At 39.1% G+C, this 24,440-nt stretch overlaps 1 protein-coding gene across 5 annotated transcripts in view; it reads right to left on the bottom strand.

Annotated features, from left to right (window-relative positions):
• Positions 1-24,440, bottom strand: part of LOC133405004 (WD repeat-containing protein 49-like) — a 39,606-nt gene that overhangs the window by 6,975 nt on the left and 8,191 nt on the right. For 2 of the 5 annotated variants that reach the window (XM_061681596.1, XM_061681600.1), the window contains 12 exons: positions 24,193-24,364; positions 18,739-18,906; positions 17,939-18,087; positions 17,062-17,295; positions 16,216-16,380; positions 15,725-15,840; positions 14,748-14,878; positions 10,756-10,845; positions 10,415-10,492; positions 9,638-9,828; positions 5,608-5,805; positions 4,422-4,787 (listed from right to left, as the gene is read on the bottom strand). In XM_061681596.1, coding sequence (XP_061537580.1) covers positions 4,632-4,787; positions 5,608-5,805; positions 9,638-9,828; positions 10,415-10,492; positions 10,756-10,845; positions 14,748-14,878; positions 15,725-15,840; positions 16,216-16,380; positions 17,062-17,295; positions 17,939-18,087; positions 18,739-18,906; positions 24,193-24,364 — 1,848 coding nt within the window. In that variant the 3' untranslated portion in view covers positions 4,422-4,631. Of the gene's footprint in view, positions 1-3,932; positions 4,030-4,421; positions 4,788-5,607; positions 5,806-9,637; positions 9,829-10,414; positions 10,493-10,755; positions 10,846-14,747; positions 14,879-15,724; positions 15,841-16,215; positions 16,381-17,061; positions 17,296-17,938; positions 18,088-18,738; positions 18,907-24,192; positions 24,365-24,440 lie in introns of those variants that run through there. The other 3 variants (XM_061681597.1, XM_061681598.1, XM_061681599.1) reach the window with 3 other exon arrangements.

The following is a 24,440-nucleotide window of genomic DNA, read 5'->3' as shown; positions in this document are numbered from 1 at the left end:
GCATACGTACTCAGCTACATACTTAGCATGATCCTGTCTGCAGACATCTTTTAAAACATCCCAGTCGTTCAATGCAAAACAGTCAGGATGCTCTGAGTCTCAGGCATCCAGCGACCCACCTGTTTAGTAACATGGTTTGTTTGTTTTGACTGTTGTCTGTTACTGCACACCTGGTCCAGCATATTCTTATCACTGCTGGGCATGTCCATATAGTGATAATATTTCTGGAGTAGAGTCTGTAAATTGGACTCTATAAAGTCACCAGCAGCGATGAGAGCAGTATCGGGATGAGTTGTCTCTAACACACCGATGACATCATGTATTTTGCCGAGCACTACCGTGTAAGTATGCCCACAGAAGTATGTAACTAGCGGTCACAAACAAAGCAATAAATTCCCTTGGAAGCTAGTAAGGATGGCATTTATGCACTACCTTGTGAGGTATACTGAGATTTTCTGATGAGATGCTGATGTCTCATGAGCCAAATTTTCCAACTTTCCCTCTTTTTTATTTTTCTAGATTTAGAAGTGATCTTTAAAGCAACATAAAAAAAAAAAAAAGGTGACCTCTTGAGTTTCATCTCTCATGGTCATAAAAGCACTTTCAGTTGTTCAGATTACACCGACACTGATCTCGGAGACACATCAATATCACTCCTGCAGTGTCCACAAACATGTACACGTACACAAATGCACACACTTATACGCAAACGCACGCACGCACGCACACGCCCCCCCCCCCCCCCCCCCCCACACACACACACACACAGTGATAAAGGGTGCAGACCAGGCTCCCTCTTTCTCTCTGGTTGCTGTGATGAACTGAGGTCATTTTGACCCAAGTGTGCGCGGACGCACACACGCGTGCGCACAAACACACACACACGCACACACACACACGGTGATAAAGGGTGCAGACCAGGCTCCCTCTCTCTCTCTCTCTCTGGTGGCTGTGATGGACTGAGGTCATTTAGACCCAAGTGCACACGCACGCACACACACACACACTGTCAAAGCTGGTGATAAAGTGAGGGCTTGGCACTACTCACCTGAGGACCACTGTCAGGCAGCCCAGTGTAGACTTTCCAATTGATCCTACCACAAAAACAACCACTCACTTTTATATTCAGCTGTTTCTCTCCCTCTCTCTCATTACAAAACCCCTAATTCCAATGAAGCTGGGAGGTTGTGGTAAAATGTAAATAAAAATAGAATACAATGATTTGAAAATCCTTTTCAACCCATATTCAATTGAATAACAAGGGCAAGATAGTTAATGTTCAAACTGAGAAACAATTTTTTTAATTTTATTTTATTTTTTGCATTTGTCAACAGTCCAGGGTCTCCATTGTCATATTTAGCGCTTCATAATACACCACATATTTTCAATGAGAGACCAGGATAGCGGGCTCCATGTGGATGCTGCGATAACGAGAAGAACTATGGGTTGATTACATGATTGCTTGAACAATATTCAAGCAAGTTTGGGTTCTGGCCCTGTGTGAAAAAAATAATGGGCCCCTACACCTAATAACTGGTTGGCCCACCTTTAGCGGCAACAACTGAAATCAAGCGTTTTCTATAACTGGCAATGAGTTTTTCATGTCTGTGTAGATACTATGGCCCGCTCCTCCTTGCAGAATTGTTTTAATGCAGCAACACCTGAGGGTTTTTGAGCATGAAGCAGCCTTTTTAAAGTCATGGCACAGCATTTTAAATCGGATTCAAGTGCAGGCTTTGACTATATATATATATATATATATATATATATATATATATATATATATATATATATATATATATCTTTTATATATATATATATATATATATCTTTAAAAAAAAATAAAAATTTGTTTAAAGTCATTCAGAAGTTGACATGCTGGTGTGTTTTGGATCATTGTCCTGCTGCCGAATCCAAGTGCGCTTCAGCTTGAGGTTACAAACTGATGGCCAAATATTCTCCTTCACGACTTTCTGGTAAAGTGCAAAATTCATGGTTCCATCTATCATAGCAAGTCGTCCAGGTCCTGAAGAAGAAAAACAACCCCAGACTACCACACCGCCACCACTATGTTTGAGTGTTGGTATGGTCTTTTTCAAGAAATGCTGTGTTACTGTTCCATGATGTATGAATAGCAACAGGTGGATACATAGGTTGCTTGTATCTTCTGCCATAGTGGAAGAACATTTAATTGTTCTGCCTGTTGCTAAAGGTCGCTGGCATTGATAGATGAACAACGATACATTATTTTTAGTAAATACATATACAAACAATAAATACAATAATTTTCAGATGAATTAAGTGAAATTAGTTTAATAACATCTGAACATCTGTAACGTCTGTCATGGCACACTAACATACCACAAAACAGTGGTTGGGAATCCGTAAGAGGATGTAGCCGTGAACACTGTGACAGTGACTAAGACATCTCACAAAGTCTAGTTTTAGCATTAGCACATTTGTTTTTAAGGGCCAGGAAATTAAATGGTGATTTTATAGAAGGAATGTGGAAGCAGTGACCTCATTTTAAGAAATTAATCCTCTTTTTCCTTGTCTGCACATTTGTGTGACTATAAGAAAAGTTATATTTAAAGGCATCAATAATAGAGATACTGTTGCCATAACTACAGATGTATGCAGCAGACCAATTTGAAGCATTGCAACAATTTAATAAAGTCATTAAATTAAATGCAGACACACAAGTCAATATAATCAGCCTGGTACATCTATTCATTAACTGCTACTTTCAGACACTCTACAGACTCCACAACATCCCAAGTAATAAAACTGTCAACTCCACTACAAACTAAATTATATATTTGAACTGAATTAACCTTTGTTGAACTTACAATAAATTCCATGATGAATAGTTCACTGAGCACCAGAATCCAAACCAAACAAAATAAATTTTAAGGAAGAACACGGGGAGCTTTTACTGTAAACGGTAAGCAAAGATAATTCCAGACTTACTTCTATAGGGAGTAGAACCTTGTGATTTCTCCCAACCAATCAACAAAGGATTATTTAGCCATCCATTTTCTATAGCGCTTTTCCTCATTTTTATCAGAGGAGAGCTGGAACCTAGCCCAGCTGACCTTGGAGCGAGAGGCCGCGACCAGCGTAGACTGGTCGCCAGCCAATCGCAGAGCACATTCACACCTATGGACAATTTAGAGTCTTCAGTTACCCTAAAATGCATGTTTTTGAAGCCGGAGTACCCGGAGAAATCTCATGCCTACGTCCCACAATCTGGTGCACAAAGAAATGTTCTTAAATATAATTAAATAAACATATTTTACTTGTAAATCATGATAATAATGAATTAATTTTTTTAACATTTAACTTTTTTTTTTTTTAAACGACAATAATTAACAAACATTCACTAAAAGGAGCACTCTCCTCATTCTCCTATTATTTAACTGTAGATATTTTAAATTATTGTTCTGACTTACTGGTGGATTAATGGTCAAGCCCAGATTGTTTAGGGGATGGTCGGATTTATAACATCGAGGATAAAATATGTTTATCCCAGTACTTCATTATCCCACAAAGTCCATCACACAGTTTTCATTTTACATCTCGTTAGGATCTAATATCACACCTTCAGCTGATAAATGGTACAGTAACTGTTACCCGTACTGAGATTTATCTTGCCTCCAGACTGCTATTGCTGACTTAAGTTGAGTACATCTTTCCATTTGACTTTAAGATGCCATCATTTATATTAAGTGCAAAACTCATGTCATAATTTACCTTCCTAAATTATAGTAGCAAATCCTAGCTCACATCATTTATTGGAGTCTGAGCATCACTTGGATTTTTTCAACTTCTTCCCTCTTTTTGTTGTTTTTTTCTTAACACACGCACAACAAAATGAATGGAAAAACGCCATTGACATGCTAACAGTTAACATTGACAGTCGCGGTATTAGAACCCTTTAAGAAATGGACATTTGAATACATAGGGTGGAACAACACATATGGACGGATAATGTAACATTGTGCACAGGTATGCAGTATATTCTTCATCCTTGACAAAAAAAAAAAAAAAAAAGGATTATTTTAGTATTATGTGTTCTTATAAAGTATATTATTATAGAGTGCTATATTCCTTATTAAAAATAAAAAATAAACATTTCTGGGACGGGGAGGCTGGAACGGATTAATGCCATTTTCATTCATTTCAACGGGGTGATAAGAGTGGTTTGAGTTAAGCGCATGGACACAGAACAAATTAAATTCGTATCTCAAGGCACCACTGTAATAATTTAAATTAAATTAGAGGCATAAAATGGGACCAAAGAGGGAAGATTTTTCAAAAGATAATTTTAATAATATTCAACTGGCAGGTCATAGGCCTATACACAGTTTTAACATGCAGTATATGAAAAAAAAAAAATGATTAAAAATGAAAACTCTACCTTTAGTTCCCAAAAATTACAATTAATCGTGTTTGTGTCCAATGTGTCCATTTCTAAAATCGCCCAAGGAGAACTGATGAACCTCAACAACCTCAGTTGTGTTTTGTAATATAAAATATTACCAAGACTCTTGAAATCACAGTAAGAGTCATGGTTTCAAATAAACTTTAAATATAACAGAGCAAAGATACTTACAGTAAGTCAGAAGTGACTATTCACCCAGACAAACGCTGTGCTCTACTCCACAATCCTGTTTCCTGTCTGTTTCCACCTCCTCACGTTCTGCTGTGTTGCCAGGGTGTCTATCATCAATGGTGTCCCACTGTGAGGGAAAACATCCAGGCTTCACGATGCTCCACTGCTCCTCCTAATAGTACATCAGTAAAGAATCAGACACTCAACTTTTTAATAACATACCATCATTCAAACAGCAATTGTAAAATTGTTAATCTCTTGTCACATTACTTTCACCATCTTTGCCTGGATAGTATTATTTATTTATTTATTTTTAAAGACTGCAGATTGAAGGTGACTGAGTTCTAACAACCAAGCGGAGGTACATATGCATTATTTTCCAGTGATGTCCAAATGCGTTGGCCGTTTCTTAAATTTAGTTTAGCTCATTTAGTTTCACGAAAAGAACAAAGAAGAAATACCTCTCAGAATTGATGCAGATCAAGTGTATCTCATGCTTTAGCCAAGAATTGTATGTGTGGTATTCAAAACTTTGCAAACCTTTACCACATTTTACTATATTAAATATTACTATCAACTTGACCATAATTGAGGCTGACAGCTTTTTTGTATACCGATTTGGTTATGCGCATGTATCATGAGCACAATATAAATGTGCACCTATTTTTCTTTAAACATACATGTTCATTTTCACGTACGTATATTCTTATGTGCGATTTGTATTGCATGTGTTTTGCGGCCTAAGAAAAATACCATAACGCTATGCAGACGTCACCCTTAACGTGTACCCACATTGACGTGTATGGAGACGCTCCTTCTCCTTTCACATCATTTCAGTCAACTGAATCCTACCACCCACCACCAACCCAGGGATCAGTAGGCTGAACAATGCCTTTGCCACTAAATCCATCTATTTGAAAAATAAAAATATTGTTTTCTGTAACAGTCTGCATGCATACTACTTTACTTTCTGTGTATGAGCGTGTATTTACCTGTCCAAACAAGCCGATAATTTCCCCTGACAGATAGCTGAGGGCTACACTGCAGTCTGAAGATGCTGACAGAAGGAGCAGCCGATCGCCATGGATACACATATCCAGGTGAGTGACCCCATCTTGGTGTGGGCGGAAACTGCACACCAATTCTGGAGGTTCAGTCACCACTTCCTCATCTGACTCCAGGCAGTATTGCTGAGGAAATCAGTTAGTTCAATGTAAATTTTGAAAGTGCATCTCGGAAGTGCATGCATGACGGTGATGCAGCATCTTGGAATTCTGTTATTATTCTGCTAAAAGCTACCGTCTGCATGTTCATATTGTTAACGACAAAGTAGAAAAATCAACTGAGGCTAATGAACAAATTTGAGAGACAACATAATATTTTGTTTCATTCATTTCAATCTACACTATATTGCCTGATCTGTCTTGACTCAGGTATGAATTTAAGTGACATCCAATTCTTAATCCTGAGGGTTTAATAAGACATCGGTCCACCCTCTGAAATTATAACATCTTAAACTCTTCCGGAAAGGCTTTCCACAAGATTTATGTGTGTGTTTATGGGAATTTATGACCATTTTTCCACAAGTGCATTTGTGAAGTTACACACTGATGTTGGACGTGAAAGCCTGGCTCTCAGTCTCCGCTCTAATCATCCAAAAGTGTTCCATAGGGTTGAGGTCAGCATTGTGCAGGCCAGTCAAGTTCACCCACACCAAACTCTCTTATCCATGTCTTTATGAACCTTGATTTGTGCACTGATGCCCAGTCATGTTGGAATAGGAAGGGGAAATCTCCAAACTGTTCCCACAAAGTTGGAAATATCAAAAATATTAGCACCTGAGCTCCAGTGAAAGGAACTCTGAATGCTTCAGCTTTTTTTTTTTTTTTTTTTTTTAAACTCCACAACTAGCTACGCCGCTTCACATCTTCTGCATTATATTTTAGGCACTACTTTCTGCTCTGGAGTTCACAACACTTCGCCTCATTAGTAAACGAGAGAGAGGGAAAAAAAGAGATAGTTTTGCGTGCCTATATGAACCAAAACGAAAGGTTCGGACAGTTATCATAAACCCTCCCACCCTTATTTACATTACCTAGCCGTACTAAAACATTCACAATCACATTTTTATTTTTAGTCTTCCCAAACCGGTGTATTCTACTTATATTTGACCACCTAGCTAAACTGTTACATTATCTTACCTGTCTTTTTGAGTTTTGTATTCACAGATGAAGTTGTTGGGATAGGGTTAGTCATTGTTGTTGTCTTTAATGCGCGAGTTGCAAAACATGCAGGTTGCCATCCTCTTTTTAAAGACTTCATCAACAACATAGTCCTTGAATTCAAATTGTATTATCTTTGGAGCTCCTTCCATTGTTGTTCATGAAGGTGCTACTTCACACTGGCAAGTGCACAACAATGCAAAATGTGTTGCCAGGTTGGTGCGAATGACCCGCCCCCCAAAAAAACCTCTCTTTCTTTCTTTCAAAAAAATGCCCATTCTTAATTAAAATGCAGATTTCCAACTGTAAATGAGATGACTTTGTTAAGACATGGAGTTCAAGTCAAAGTCAAGTCTCTTGGCTACCAACTCTCAAGTCAAGTCTTTCTTACTATAAGTATTTGGCAAGCAAGTCGTAAAACTCTCTGCTACGGTATATATGTACATATACTGTATATATGTACATATACTGTATATGGCATTCCACAGGATTTAGAAGTGTATTCATGGAAATCTTTGACCATTCTTCTAGAAGCGCCTTTTTGAGGTCACACGCTGATGTTGGACAACAAGGCTTGCCTTTCAGTCTTCGCCCTAATTCACCTCAAAGGTATTCTGTTCAGTTGAGGTCAGGACTCTTTGTGGGCCGGTCAAGTTCATAGATACCAAACGCTCTCATTCAGGTTTTTATGGACATTGCTTTGTGCACTGGTGGTGCACAGTCATGGCGAAGCAGGAAGGGGCCATCTCCAAGCATGGCATTTGGATAAACTTGACTGGCCTGAACGGAGTTCTCACTTCAACCCAACAGGCAACCTTTGGGATGAATTGGAGCAGAGATTGAGAGCCAGGCCTTCTCGTCAAACATCAGTGTGTAACCGCACAAATACGCTTCTGGAAGAATGGTCAAAAATTCACATAAACACACTTTTAACCCTTGTGGAAAGCCTTCCCAGAAGAGTTGAAGCTGTTATTGCTGAAAAAGGTGAACAGACATCATATTAAACCCTATGGATTAAGAATGGGATGTCACTTCAACTCGTATGCAAATCAAGGCAGGTGGGCAAATACTTTACATTGGTATGGCCCATGAAAACGTAAACACACACACACACACTGTGTGAGTTTGGTCTAGTCGATCGGTGTACGGCTGGTTTAATACTGGAAGAAGTTGGTATAAGGATAGACCCCATGAGATGTACCACCTCATTTTCAAGAGGTCCCCCCTAATATCATTTTGCTGGTGGAATGAGTCACTAGGATTCTTCTCAAGAGGATTATTCATTTCTGTGGAAAATGAAAAAGATGTGTCATACCTGCATGTCAATATTTGGGGGCCTACAAAAAATGTTTGTCTGAGATTTTCAAATAGTAAGGAAGTCTGCATGTCCTCCTGGGCTGTTACACGTGTTTCCGTTTAGGTCCGTGGTCTGATGGAAGTGTCGGTCACCGTTGCAGATTGTATGCAATCACGAGGCGGTCTCGACAGACATTGTCAGACATTAAACGCAGCACCACCGATTGGTCGTAACGTCACTCACTGTGTACTTGTTATAAGCCACACTAAGCAGTATTAGACAAACACCCCAGTATAAGTTTATGTGTTAAGGCAAATTGGTTGAGCACATTAGGAGGACTGAAAGAAAATGTTCTCAACAACGGACTTAACCTTTATGTTCATCTGTGGTTATCAAAAATACTGATTGTTTTATTTAAGAAAACACAGACATTTCATTTGCAATGGGTTGTTTTGGTCCTTGTTGTCTTGTTAAAGGCCATCAATTTATTGAAGTTAAATGTCATACTTCAGGCATACAATAGGCAAAGAAGGTTACACACAACACAAGTGCGCCTATTGTGATGAACACAAACTACGGCATGGTGTCTTAATGAGATGCAACGGTAAACTGCACTGCACTGCATTTTGAGTGCATAACACAGTGCAAATGTTCAAGTCATCCAGCTGATCCCAAAGCCCATTTGCCGTGGGACAGAATTTGAACCAGAGCGCTGAGCTTGCCCAACTTCTTCAGCCCTGCTACACACATACATGTCCATAAATTAAACTGGGAGCAAAATGAGCCTCAGACATCTGAATTCAGCCACAAAGATTTATTGTCTGAATATTTTGGCTGTAATACTTGAAAGGCTGTCATTTTACTGTAATACTGTCTGAAATATCAGACAACTAATTCTTCAGATACCAAAAATCAACCTTTGACCGTGTTACTAAAACTACTGTTTCAGTGTGTTGGGCAGTGTTTTAGTTAACATTTTTGATGGTTATGAACTATTTGTTTGTCTTCTCCTTCCATGCTGGTCTGATTAGCTTTACCTGTACCTATTTTTGTGGGAACCAACAAAATCTTGCCCAATACTTTTGAATTACCCAACTGTCTTGTATCTGAGTGATATAGTGTATTTACTTCACCAGATTCTCTTTGGACTTATCCGAAATACTCTGCTCCACAATGGTTATTTTGATCAATTTCCTTGCCATTGTTTGTTTGCTCTTGTGTGCAACTAACATCCAGTCTACACCTTCTGATTTATCAGCTTGTAGTTTTTGTGATGGTTAAGACAAAATGTACAATGTGCCAGTTGCGTCAGACCGTAATTTTAAGTTAGGTTGAAGGTCTATTACAAATTGTGCATTTAGGAGCAATCATATTTCTTGTGTTCAATTGCTTGGATATCTGTCAAATGATCCATTTGTGATTTGTGCTGCTTGTGCATGACCTGAAGCTGGTACATCTCAGTTGTTTAAATGAAAGAATCAGCAGCAACTCTCTGTTTAGTACCTCTACGTCCCATGTCTTGATCGTGCCCTCCCAATCTGCTGTGACTAGAAGCTTTCCACAGGGGCTGACAGTCATGACAATAGAGCCTAGTTGCGGCTTGCGGGCCTCGAACTGTCCCACGAGATGGCCGTGGACCGTGTTCCAGAGCCTGACCATCCCGGAACTGGTGCATGACACCAAGTCGGCGCCACCTAAGAGAAATAAAAACATCACAGATAACTTTTACTACCCTTATCGGCGGAAAGAAAACATTGCAGTTGTGTACAATGTATTGTTGTTACTCTTACAATGAAGGGGTACTTTATTTTGGCAATAACAAAATGTTTCACCACGAGAATAAAGTCATAGAATTATGAAAAGTGGAATAAATATGAATAAAAAAGTAACACAGCAGATTATGCCCAGCAGCCGCCCTCCGTCTTTGGAGATAGGGCCATAAATTCAGCAGCCACAGTCATTAAATATTTGTTAAAACATTACTAGTTGATAGCAGCTACAAAAAAAACAGCAGCAAGAGTCTCAATGCATGTACACTTGAAATACTTTCCTCTACATTTCTCAATTTAACACAAGCAATCAACTGTTGATCCAATATCCTCTTTACATTTGAAACTGCGATTTGATAATAATAATAATAACTTATTATTAAACATGCCAAGGCTACATCCATTTGAGTGACTTTGCTACAGCACAGTGACAGTGAAGAAATGCACATCGACAAGTCATGCAAAAACACTAACGATGAAAGCAGAATCAATTCCGCACACTCTACTTTACCAGTTGTTATTTGTGCAGCGGTCCGACCTTGTAAAAACGACAATTTAGCGAGGGCGTCTAGGGAATACTCAGTTTTCCCTAGGAGACAAAAATGACAGTAGATACAAAACTATTTTAGGAAACACATGCAACAAAGGTGGCTCTTAAAAAAATGCTAAAATGTCATCGACATATCTATTCATCAATTTTCTGCGCCATCTTGCTGTCTCTCTACAGATTTAGTACATCTCAAATTTATCTGAAGCTCTTTTGTATTAACATCTGAACAAGTGAGAGTAGTGGGAGTGTGAAAATGTGTATGTGTGTTCGTGCGTGTGCGCACATGAGACCTGGCTGCTTACTGAATTCTTCATGTTTGGCCGGCAGCTGCAGTTTCCTCAGAGCTTTTTCCGTGTTGTTGTTCCACACTATAATCTCTCCATCACGACTTCCTGCACATTTTTATTTTGGCGGCAAAAATACACCGGCTATTAAACATTTATCCAATCATCATCAAACAGGGCAAATGTTTTTTTTTTTTTTTTTTTTTAATTGAACAGAGGGATACAACTTTAAAGATACAACTCAACATCTGTCTCCAGCGACTAACTCTACATTATTTTGTGCTTGACAAATAACTTAATCTTATCATTTTACAGGTTGTTAATGGAGGTGTGTACAGCGGTTCGCCTGCATTATTCATACAGCCCAGATCCATTTTCTGTATTACCATTACTATTGTTTCAGGAGACTGAGGAAGGTTTTTTTTTTTGGGTCTGGTTTTTTTCTTGGGCAGTTTTTTTCCACTTAGTACTGGTAATTATTTGAAGGATTACCTTTTACTTTTACTTGAGTTATATTATTACAAAGTAACAGTACTCCTACTCGAGTACAATTTTGGCTTCTCTACCCACTTCTGTTGGCCACTTTCTTTGGGCATCTTGGCACAACCAAGGAACTATGTTGAAGTGAGTGGATAAGCTTCATTTCGACAAAAGAAGTGCTTTGCCACCATCTTGTGGCATCTATAGGGAATTATTAACCTTTTGGGGGACATCAATTCAAAGACTTTTGCTGTCTGTGTCAGGGTTTGGTCCCTATAATAATAGAGTAAAACTAATATGCATTCTTTTCATTACCATTAGCTGTCTTTACTGACTGGATGATTTGTGGCTTTAAGTCATCAAATATGGTTCCTCGCCCTCAAGGGCTATACACTAATGAAGCAAAGCAAAATGACAGGCCTCACCGGGTTTTTAAACATTATCTTTATGCCCAATGGACTTCTGAATAAATATGCCACAACAGTAAAAGGTTTCCAAAGTTGCCACACCAAAGAAATGACCCAGTGGGGTGAGGAAATTGAGTTTATACCTAAGAAAATAGTATTCATGAAATACATTATTTGCATTCATCTGACAAGCTGCCAAGTTCTCAAGAGGTGTCAATATAGTGAGGCCTGTTGCCTGAGTGATAGCAGGTTATGAATTAAATGAAATAAGAAAATAAGCAGAACTCCCAACCACAGATTCCTCGGCCCAAAAAATAAAAATCAACATTAATCCATAGATGTAATAATAGTTATCTAACCATGAGATGAAGGCGATAACAAGAAAACATGGAGGAAAACCTGGAGGAATTTTGGGGCAAAGTTTCCAAGTTACTTACGAATCTCCTGAATCGAGCTTTTGTTCCAGCACAAACCATTAATTACTTCCAAACCCTTTTCCCTGCAGCGCTGAGAACACCCACTCTTATCTTAGTTTCCACCCCCACAGCCCTAAATTTATCTTTCTCCTTACTTATCTCAGGAGCTGTTGTGTCTTCGAAGGCCAGAGCAGGTGTTTAACGGATGCCTGCACTCTGCTCACATACTCTGCTACACGAGAACTGAAGCCTTAAGTGATACAACTCAAGATGTTCTCACACATTAACTTTTTTTAAACAAACTCAAATTCGTTTTAACCAACACAAAATGGCTTTGGTTCCTTTTGCTTTTACATTGAGAGTTTATATGACACACCACTGATTGGCTGCAACCAGCAATAGTATGGGCAGCACAATGCTGATCAATAAAACACTGGCATCAAAACAGGAGTTAAGAACACTCAGCGAGACATTGCCCAATCGCATCCATCCATCCATCCATTTTCTTTACCACTTATCCTCACTAGTGTCACGGATGTGCTGGAGCCTATCCTAACTGACTTTGGGCAAAAGGCAGGGTTGCAGGGCTGAAAATACAGAACTTGGTCATTTTCATTTTGGGGCAGGCAAAAGAGCCAAAAGCTACAATAATATTCTAGTGTCCTTTATCCTGAATTGAGGTGGTTTTGCTACTATGCTCCTTGCCTGGGGTAACCAAAATATTAGAAACACCTTAAAAAATATTAGAAACACCACTTCAACCTACATCCACATTAATAAAAATATTGTTAAATTAATTCCTCACTGAAAGTATCAAACAAACCTGAGCTGTATTTTAAGGATGTAAGGGCAGACTTTTAGTACATTGTGCAGCCTATGTATAATCATCATTGGGTTAAGCAAAGCAAAGAGGTGATATACTACACAATTCAGAATCTTTGTGTGAAGTGTAAATACAAAATGAATTTGTGTTTGGAAATGAAGCAAATGTTGTACAAGATGCAGCTCCAGTGTCTCTATGTAGTGATATTCACTGTATTTTAGTGATTTCATTTCAAGTAACTGTGGAGAAAATGTTCAGTTCTCGTCCTCATCTTATTCTTGAATGCAAGCTATTGTGTGACAGTATGCGCCCATCGGGCACCTAAAATAATGTCTGTCTGTTTAATCATGCATGCAGACACTCATGAAAGCAACTGTATGTAGAGAAAGACTCCTTTCATAACAACCACACTTCATTTCATCAGCGCATAATTGCTCCTTATTTCACTTGTGCTTTTCGCGGAATTATTTTCATTTCTAAATCTTCTCTCTCTTTTCATCTGCCCATTCCTCTCCATAATGCCCACCCCCACAGACCCATTATTCATTTAAGTCATTAAATTTTAACTTACAAAGAAAAGAGAATGACGATACATAGTTAGACAATCACTTGTATGACAATGCATACGCACACTTTTAAATGAAAGTCTACTTTGATCAAGAAACTTGCGAGGAAGTTATGAAAGTACTTTATTATATTAGTGCCAATAGATTGTGGCACTCACATTAATCATAAGCCACAGACCACAACAATTCTTGGCTCTCACCTTTAGAATCACACTTACAATGTCAAGAATATAGCACCTTGTAAGTGTTGTTTGATAGATTAATAAACCAACAATCCTTCATTAAATAAATATTTTTGGCTAATTTTACTACAACCACACAAGATAGATAATAAAGGAATATAGCTTTGCTACTTGTAAATGTAAATGCAAAAAGCAAATGTAGTAATACTGTATATATTATACAATATTTGTTTTACAAGGGTGTCAAACTAATTTTTGTTGCGGGCCATATTGTAGTTGCGGTTTGCCTCAGAGGGCCACTGACTGCGATACCTTATAAAGGTTTAAGTGCCTCATCATATTATTACATATAAACAACAAATTGATAATTAACAAATTTTGAAATAAGAAGTCAAGGATAATACTTTGTTCAACTATTGTTCAAATTACTGTAAAAGGTGATTTGGTAACAACAACAAAAATGCTTGCAATATCTCAACGTTATTATTCATTAGGTATGACTGTTTTGAAATTTGGTCCAGATTTCAGAAAGAATCATGAAAATTGACACACATGATTTGCTTTCGCAGGCCACATAAAATGATGTGGCGGGCTGGATCTGGTCCCCGGGCCTTGAGTTTGACACCCATGCTACTAGCAGACTGAGATGGGAAAAGTAACACACAAATTTGTGTCCCAATTAGTTAACTATAAAAAAATAAATAAATAAATAAATCAAACGTTTCTTTGCAGTTTGAATACAATTATAAAACTCAGAAAATGTGTAAATGTGTTAATCATATATCGCCAATAAAAAAGCAGTTTCAGCAAACTAACCTGTGTGATTTGGACAATTTAAGGAACGATTATTGTGATGTGTGATTTAAATTTACATTCTGCTACATTTTCTGCTTATTAAATCTGCATTCTGGAATGATTTTTTTAATGTTTACAGTATCAATGATGGGATACAGTATGTTACAGTATATAGTGGCTAGCCAGTTTGTGACTGACGCAAAAGACTCTTGTGGGTCGAATAAATGTAATCTTACAAAAGAATAAAATGCATTGTCATTACTTTTATTATTGGCATTTTATGGGAATGGAAAAGGACATGTTTTGACAAAAAAAAACACCACACACACGCACACACACACCTGTGACTAGAGTCTGTGGTGGTTGGAAGGCGGCACAGAGCACTTCAGCACGATGATGAACATTGCCCTTCCACTCTGAAGGGTCAACGTGAAACTTGGCGAAGGAATGCCGGCGGAATACTGTCAACCTCCTACAGAGGGAGACAGCAAGCGGTGTGGTGAGGCGCGGAAGTCGTGAAGAATGTGTTTCGAAAACAACACACTCAAAAGACTAACAGAGGAAGTGACATCGGGTGGGATGCGGACGTTATACAAGAAAAACACGATTACATCACAGAAAGTGAATTCTTCTAATACAGGGGTCTGGTTTTTTAAACTGAGAGCTACTTTTTGGGTACTGATTAATGTGAAGGGCTACCAGCTTGATATACACTTCTGAAATAACACATTTGATTAAATAACCTTTAATTATGTTATCATTAATAATTCATTATATTCATCTACACTACCAGGCAAAAGTTTGGACACAAATTCTCCGTCAATAGCACTTGACAGTGTGTCGAAATTTTCAAATGATCACTTCGACAACATCCATAGGAAGTGAACGTGCCTGCAAGCACCATGTTGGTGACCCTTGTTTTAATACATTAAACGTTAGGTTGTTTTTTTTTTTGTTAGTGCCTGTCCCTGTGCAAGTAGTATGCATGGGCTTGGAATTTGACATTCGTACAGTAAGTGGTGGTATAGTAAAATTAGTACACCTTGTCGAAGAAGCCCTAACAAACCCATCATTATCAGCAGCACTGACACTGCAATAGCTCTGCGGTCTCTGTTGTTTTAGTTTTTATGTACTAGCAAAAGCCAAAGCATAACAGGCAAGGACGTGTCCTCCAATTTTACAGGCTACCATTTTTGCTATTGAGACAGAAACCGTCCTTTTTCCAAGAACTTCAGACCACTTTCAAATGTTTGCATTTTCAGGCTCCCAATCACCATTGCTGTGTAAACAAATGGTCAAAATGACACCTCCCAAGTACCTCTCCCAACCCATCACCAGGAGGTTCGTCCTCAGCAGCAGAACTTGCGAGATGGCCGCAGCCTTGCCCAGGGCAACGTTCATTATGTGGAGGCAACGGCCATTGAAGTCCCACACCTGCAGGAGACATGAGGATGATGAGAAAGGTGGAAACAGAGTTTTGGGTCTCTCGTTTAATAATTATCCGACTGCTTAACCGCTGCATCGTTGTTGACGAAATCTGGATGTCGTGCAGATGATTTAAAGAGAAGAGCTGATGTGGTTGATTATTATTAATTACTACACGCAGAATTATCATTCCCAACTAGGAATTGTTTGTGTTTTCCCCACTGCTCGGGTGTTTTGAAGAGCCAAGCGCATTGTGGTTCACATCTGCATAATAGAGCTAAAAATACTGTAAATGTGTGTAATTGTTTATGCAGGTTAGAACACCAAATACATAACTACTGGTAATTTTGAGACAGTGTGTGTTGTGTGTGCATGTTCACTCACTTTAACCTCTCCGTCAGTGCCTACAGTGAACAGCCGGGTCTGCGTGCCATCCAAAGCCATGGTGGAGATCTCCGCATTGCCATGGCAATGGTGGATTTGCTTAACCTTTTGGCCCGTGTCAGCCAGCCAGCAGATCACAGAGGAGCCGGTGTCGCTGCTTATTACCTGCAGCGAGAGAGAGAAAGTCAGAGATATCAATCATTGAAAGCAGTTCGCTCTCTGCTATGTGGCGAGAAATGACTTTTAATGATTGTGTTACGTGCTGAGAAATGAAGATTTTTAAGGATTCTGACATGTCATGTATGCATCAGATTTACTGCCATGCTAAGCCAGGGGTAAATTATTAAATGTTGCTGTCAAATGCAAATGTATTCAAATGGAAGGTGTATTTTCGAAAACCCCAAAAATCTGAGACAAAAGGGAAAGCTCTCTATTTTCTCCCTTTTATCTCCTTTGCATTTCAGACACAAGGACGTGGCTAAAGGGATTACAAAATAATGTTATCTGAAAATTTATTCTACCAAACTTGAACTGAATTTAACTCCCTACTGTCGAGTTATTACCTCGGCCAAGCACAAAAATCATCTGTTCTGATTGCAGTCAGGCCGTCCATCAGTTCATCTGTCGGTCGGTCAGTAAATTGTTCAGTTCGTCAGTCCATTCATCGATCGATCTGTCCGTCAGTGAGTCAGTCCATCCATGCATCAGAATGTTGGGCAGACCATCAATGCGTCCACAGTCAGTCCGTCAGCTAGTCAGTCAGTCCGTTCAACAGTCAGTCGTCAATCAGTCAGTCCATCAATCTGTTAGTCCGTCTATCAGTCAGTCAGTTGGTAAATCCCTCACATGTCTGAAAAGACTGTTGTAAAGCACACAGGTGACAGGGTGCTCGTGACTGCTGGTCCTTGTCTCCTCCTTCGTGCTCTCTAGCAAGACCAGCAGGCTGTTGAAGGTGAGCAGCAGGAGTTGGCGCTCTTCGATCAGGAGCAGGAGTGTGTGCGCGTCCTCCTGTGTCGCTGGGAAAACTCCATCCAGTCGGTGAATACAGAGCTGACTTGAAACATCCCATAAACACAGAACCTAGACAAAGAAAATACATGCTGGGTGTTTACGTTAAAGTTCAAGGTTGACTACATTTACACAAATAAACTGTAATATTAGTTTGACAATATTTTTTTAAATAATCAGAGTAACAAAAAAAACCAAAAATGACCAAAGATGGATGTCCGCTCTACCCCAGTTTTTGCACGGCATGCCTCAGAGTGCCTCCTAATGAGAAGTCTGCCATATTGGTTTATGGCACCAAACAAGATGAATGTCTCTGGTGCAGGAACACTTCCAGAGGAAAGTGTGGTAAAGCTTTCAAAGCTTCGTGCAGTGGCAGATGGTGTTTAAGAAAAAGGCAGATGGAACATAAATCACCTCTAAAATATTTATTCCCTTCAGAAAATCCAAAAGAGAAGGCAAACATGTACAGTGCTGCAACAGGAGGAAGAGACAGCAGCAACAACATTATTTGTGCAACAGAAAGAAAGCAGACTTGGAAGAAAATCTACTCATAATTTTAATAAATTGAGGCAGCAGTGTGAAACAAATCTTCCTATTCCTCTGCAGTAAGGTATCAAAATTAATAATACAAATATTCTCAGTAGTCATTTTTCTTTACTGTGCACACACACACACACACACACACACACACATACACACACACACACACTTATACCTTATCTCTGGAGTAGCTTAGCAGTTGTTTTTTCTTTTGCAGGAAGCGAACAGCCATAACTGGGGCAAGGTGGCCAGTGAATACGTGCACTGGCTGGGAGGTCATGTAAGAGTTCCACAAAAGAACCTGATGATCTATACCTGCAGTGGCTACAAACAATCCCATACCATCAAATTAGACAAGGTAAGGAATTGTCATATGACAACATAGCAATACTATTGCCTTGTTAGATGGCTGTTTGCAATGTTGTAAAACTATTTTTGTCAATTATCAAAGTGGCTGAATGGGCAAAGATTGAGAAGTCCAGTCAACATATTTGAGGGGTTGAATTTCCAAGCATGATTTAAACCTCACAGAAACAAAAAAAAAAAAAAAAAAGAGATCGACATGAATGCTGTCATAGCAGCAATTTTATCAGAACTGGACAGAGAAGACATTTTTCTTCTTTGTCAAATAGCACTACCCTTCAACTTGTTGATCGAGTTGGCCCATAACAGATGTAACAACAAGGCATTCATCCAATCGCTTTTTAGAGTTGCCTTTTACAACATACCTTTCAGAGACAGACTTGTGAACCAAACCATATGGCACGTTAGTACACAGAATATGCAATAAGTTTAACGTTTTTTTCCAAGTTGAAGTTTTCGTAGTGGAACAGATGGTGATGGGCTGTAAGGCCTTATGAGAACAAAATTATGTCATTATGATTTGTAGTTGAAATAGAAATAGACGGTAAAAATAACATAAGTTGCAGATGGGCTCATGGCTACAGCCCATTATAAACCTATTAATTAGCTTACCAATCAGCTTCAGTTCATGGTGATGGTCTACGTCCCATACTCCTCTCTTTGTAAAAAAAGAGGTCACTCGTAGGCTCTTGCTGTCCTTCTCCCTCCAGCCAATCACCATGCTGCTTTGTGGCCTGGTGCTACACGACACAAAGGCCTCCAGTGAGTCCAGGTAAAGTACTGTGGGGTGTAAGAAAGTATGATGAATGAAGTATGAGGTCACTGAAAAAGACATTTTTATAGAGGGGGTACTGGTATTGAACGCTGGACTGTTTATACCATAGAAAAATTCAAGGACATATGTGGTCATTTAGTCCAATACTGTTTGACAAAGACCAGCGCAACATGTAAAATGAATTTGGGGCTTTTTATTTATTTTTTATTTTTTTGGGCGGTGTGGCACAGATGTCGTAGTTGTGTCCCAGGCAAGGTACTTAACCCACTTTGCCCATGCATTAATGTGGTTGGATTGTTTGGTGGTGGTCGGAGGGGCCGTAGGGGCAGAATGGCAGTCACGCTTCCATCAGACTGCCCCAGGGCAGCTGTGGCTACACTAGTAGCTTACCACCACCAGGGTGTGGCTGTGGTGCAATTGTAAAGCATCTTTGAGTATCATGAAAAGTGCTATGTAAGTGTAATGCATTATTATTATTATTTTCTAAAAACAAATTTGTAAAGCAACAACCACCTAAGTGTAATATATTAAGTACATTTTATTTTCTGGTACAGATTACATATATAGAAAGCACAAATCATTAAATTAATCATCATAATAACTACATTTTACAGTACTTTAAATGCCCGACTGTACATAATATTTGCTGGCTGTGATATATGATTTTTTTATGTCAAAATGTATCGACCTAACCTAACCCAAACTAAATGTTAATCATCTAGCTGGCAGACACTATATTCTTGCTCCTGGTCATGCATTCACACAGTCACTTTTTGCTGGGCAGAGCTGATAGGGCCTCATTAGAAGTGTCACATTTACAGAGGGGCAAAATGAGGTAGCATATTCCGGACACGCCCACTTGGCTGTTGAATGACAAACTAGGGACTGACAGAACAGGGCCCATGGATAAAGAAATGAGATAACATATAAAGAATAAGTTGAAATAGTCCTCTGTAATAAATACAAAACAGACATTAGAAGGAAAGAAAAACTTTGCCATCTGGTGGGCCACTGTTTCTCCCAACCCCCCATACTCCTCACCTTCCCTTTACACCTACTGTGGAGTTGCTACTGAACAATACAATGCATTTAAGACTTGTGCAGTGGCCAATAGGTTCCATGTATTTAATATTTTCGACAGAGAACTTCTTAGAATACTAATTTTCCATCCATCGAGATGGAAGTTGCGTGAACTGAGGCTCAGGGAATCATTTTAACTGACAACAAATTGAATGTACAGTAAAAAAAATTCCCGCTATGACACCGTGTCCATTGCTTTTATTCAGATTGGGTACTTTACCCCAAATGCTTACACTGCTTCACTTTTAAAAGACTCTACTTAATATGTGCTGACCGCAAATCCACCATATAGAAAAACAAGGCATCCACAACGGAGAATTAGCCCGCTTTCATTTGCTAGCTGGTATTACAGAAAAAGTAATGGACCTTGCATCATCATCCTTCTCAATTAATACGTTGATTGAGGACATCTGAATCGGAATCCGGACATTTCTATCAGAGACAGCTCGACAAACAAATAACATCTGAGCGCTAAGATGGCATGTGACAGTCACGGGTCAAAGGTTACCCCCCAAAATATTTACATCTGATTATTTTCCATTCATCATAACATTTCTTTTCCACTCTAAGAATTAAAAGATGGGTGGATTTCTCAGAGAGAGCCATGTGACTCATCACTGATTAATGACTTCTTCTCTCTATGACTGACAGATACGAATCTTAAGGTCTTTGTGACCCACAACAGCTGCCTGATTAAACTCGTGTCATTTTACTTTCATTTCTTGGAGTTTGGAATCAAAAGAGGAAGAGCAAGAGATTAAATCAACCCACTTGTTCTGAGGGCAAATTATAACGAACACTCGGTCTCAGTATTCATCCGTGTGCATTCGGGCATTTCTCAGCTACAAACTCCATACTTCCTCAGAGACTGCTTCCAAGCCCTCATGGGTGTGTGGCAATCCCAATTTGTTCCTAATTCCCTCACAAGTGGGCCCCTCTGTACCCCACCCAACTCACTGGTGGCCCAGCCATAGCTAATGGTAAGACTCCCACTGGTACCGCAGGGTGGGCAACTTAAAAAAGAACAGCACCAGAAACCCAGAGGTATGCAAACACACATTCGCCACTGATGCACACACAAACACAACTCCCCCTTGGGTTTACACATTCGCAATCCACACAATGGCTGGAAAAAAATAAAAATATATCGCAATTAGCCACCACTTTCAATGTGTCGGCAAGTCGCCTTTGTTTCCCCTTTACTTGCTTTCCCTTTGTTTTCCCATTGGTTGTCCTTATTTATGAGTTTATTATTCTTTTGCACTCTCATCGGGATCCCTCGCTCTCGGCCAAGTTGGTCTCGGAACGATGCAACTGCTGACTCATTATTGAACACTCCAATGACTCTAAAGGAGAGATGGAGGAGAATGATGAAAGCGCTCAATGATACAATAAAGCGACCTCTCTGTCACCCGGGATGAGCTGAAGTGGGAGAGTCTCAGGAGGACAAGCCTTCACCTCAAACTTCATGCCAGCAGCCAAAAGTCTGGCTGAGGGAGAGGATGACTCAGGACTCAACCTGTCCACCCCTTGCTGTTATTGTAGTAATGCTGAATGAATGAGCATCAGTTTTGACATTGGTGTGCAGGTGTCAAGGTGAAAACATGGCAAGCGAGGCTGAATACTTATGTCCATGCGACATTTCAGTTGCCTTTTTCTTTTTCCCCCCCATATGTTTGCAAGAACGTAGAGTATAACAAGGGCGTTTTTAGTCCATGTTTGGGGGTGCTCAAACTCCCCTAAATTGAATCCTCGCACCCCTAAAATTGGAGATTTGTTTTTTCTCTTTTTACTGTATGTCCTTTTTAAACAGGCTAGTACTTGGTTAAAATTACAGCACCCCCGTTACCTCAAAAATTGTTTGCTCTACCCATTCCCTCCCAGCTCTTATTAGCTGGGCTCTGAGCGCACTTTCTGCACAGAGCAATACGCTGCCTTCCAGTCATACACAGTCATGGTGTAAGAACCTTGCTTAAACCAGGATATGTAAATATATTGAAATGAGAGAGGCTAGCTGTTGTGTCACGCGCATGTGTTAATATTAAAGCAAAGATGCTAATGACAAACTAGCTGACTGGATGCCCTTCAAGATATACTGTAACTCCTATTAGGACAGAGCGAGAAGGATCAAATATTTCAGGATTTATAAGGATTTAAGGATTTCAAATATTAGTACCGGTATTCTAAGTATTCACAAAAGTCAATTTCTGTTCATGTGTTTTACAAGTTGTGCATTGCATTTCATGTAAAATTGCAAAAAAAGAATTCTAAGGTCCATTTTTGGTATTTTAGTCCTCACTTTAAGGCTGATTTACTCCAGATATTTTTAATATACTTTTCACGTATGTGGGGGTGCTGCTATATTAAAATTCAACTCAATATTTAAATAACTGTAATAAATAGCTTCTCTTTTATAAATGTGGGAATAAAATTGCATTAAAATGTACAAAACAGCGTGGGGTACAAAATGTGTATTACTTCGGGGGGGAACGAGAATGTTAATGATTTACACACAAGGTTGCAGTATAGCAAGTAGTAGTGAATTATAATAATTTTGTAACTTATTGTAGGTGTACCATACAGAGATTCAGCATAAAATGATATTCCTTTTGTTGCATGTTGATGATTCACAGCGTTACCGTATGCTGCTTTGTCACCCGTCAGCAATATATCAATAGGCAGCATATAGTGTTATGAAATGTTTATGTATCATCATCCTGGACAAATTATTTCTTTTTATATATGTTTATTAACAGAGATAGAGTTGCCAATTACATAAGTAGCATCCTCAGTGAAGTATTTATAGGTTAACTCTGCAGGTCTGGCCACAAAAGCAATATTTTGATTAGTTTATCTAGTCATATGATAGAGTCAGAATATTAGAAACACCTTACAGTATAATGCACTGCAGCTATACACTAACGACAACTACAATCACAACAATAAACATATGGTTAAGTGACTACTATGACAGTGATACTGCTGTGTATCCGAGATTTTTGTGCATCTCATTTAGGGGGCATTATTTATTTGCATACACGATCACTGATTTCTTCATCTCGTCATCGTCCTCTAATGATGTAGCTGAAAGTCATTCGCGGTCATATAAAAAACAAAAAAAGGTTTAGAGAAGTGGTGGGCAACGTCACCTCGTGGATGCAAGTTCAGATGATACTAATTGATCAAAAGATGAAGATGCAGCCTACGTAGACCAACAGATGACCACACAGGGTGCCAATCTAATTGCTCGGTGGGTCTAATTGATGCGCGGATTGATACCTAAATATCGATACACCCATACCAAGGTTTCCAATAAAGCTATCGGTTCTCATATTGCAATATCAATATTTTCACCCATTGGTTAGAGATGGGTTTTGAGGGAAGCAGTTGGAATCAGTCATTATCTAATTTAAGCTGTGCTGTGATGATAAGAAATACAATTTTAACACTATTACGTTTAATAACATTGTCTTATTAATAACTTCTTTTCCCTCTGGTTTTCACCTAGAACATGAGTATTGACCAAACTATTGGTCTAAAAATAAAAATATCAGGCAAAGTATAGACCACATATACCTAAATTTTTTTGTATCCTTAAGTGTATTTTATTCTGTATACATGCATATCAGTAAAAGGAGTTTATTTCCTAAACCCGTTGCTTTTCCAGTATCAGCGATGCCAAACTCTGTTGTATCGTTAAGAAAGATAAGGGTATCACCATCACTACTGCTCAGAACAACAAAGTGATACTATTTTGCACAGACTCACCAAAACTGTAAAACAGAAGAATGGACGTCAGGACAGGAGAATTTGGCAAAGAGTACTTGAAAACACGGATTCATTGTGCCTTGTATTGACATTTCAGGATGTTGGTGGTTGTGTAATGATATGGCAGATAACGTTTTAGGAATACTTTGGGGGCACTCGAAAACACGGATTATTGTGCCTTGTATTGACATTTCAGGATGTTGGTGATTGTGTAATGATATGGCAGATAACTTTTTAGGAATACTTTGGGGGCACTTAATACAGCAAATGCCGCAAATTAGTGATGACATCTTGTTTATCAATCAAAATCCTAAAGAATGTTTCAAGCTCTTTGCTGACTCATGAAAAACGACATTTCAGAAAATGTGTACCTTCCAGTGTGAGTGAGTATGTGCTTGTAGAATGTGACCATTGTTAAATGTACAATTTGATGCTTGTTCTACCTTTCCTCACCCAGGCTGGCTTGTGTGCTTGATGCTGAACAATGTAACAACAGTGATGTTTTCCTTTGACCACATCATCCCATTGGATGACGACCGCAGAATCCGAGTCTTTCCACCGACTCCGTCGCTCAAACAAAATGATTTGCGCTGATGTGAAGGATAAAGCGCTGACCTGGGAAAACACACACATACGTATGCACATTCAGTGCGCCATGCAGCAATGACACATTTGGCGCTCCTTTGCATAC

Source organism: Phycodurus eques, chromosome 7 (genome assembly GCF_024500275.1).
Source record: "Phycodurus eques isolate BA_2022a chromosome 7, UOR_Pequ_1.1, whole genome shotgun sequence".
Taxonomy (NCBI): Eukaryota; Metazoa; Chordata; class Actinopteri; order Syngnathiformes; family Syngnathidae; genus Phycodurus; species Phycodurus eques.
This window is presented reverse-complemented; position numbering and strand designations above follow the sequence as displayed.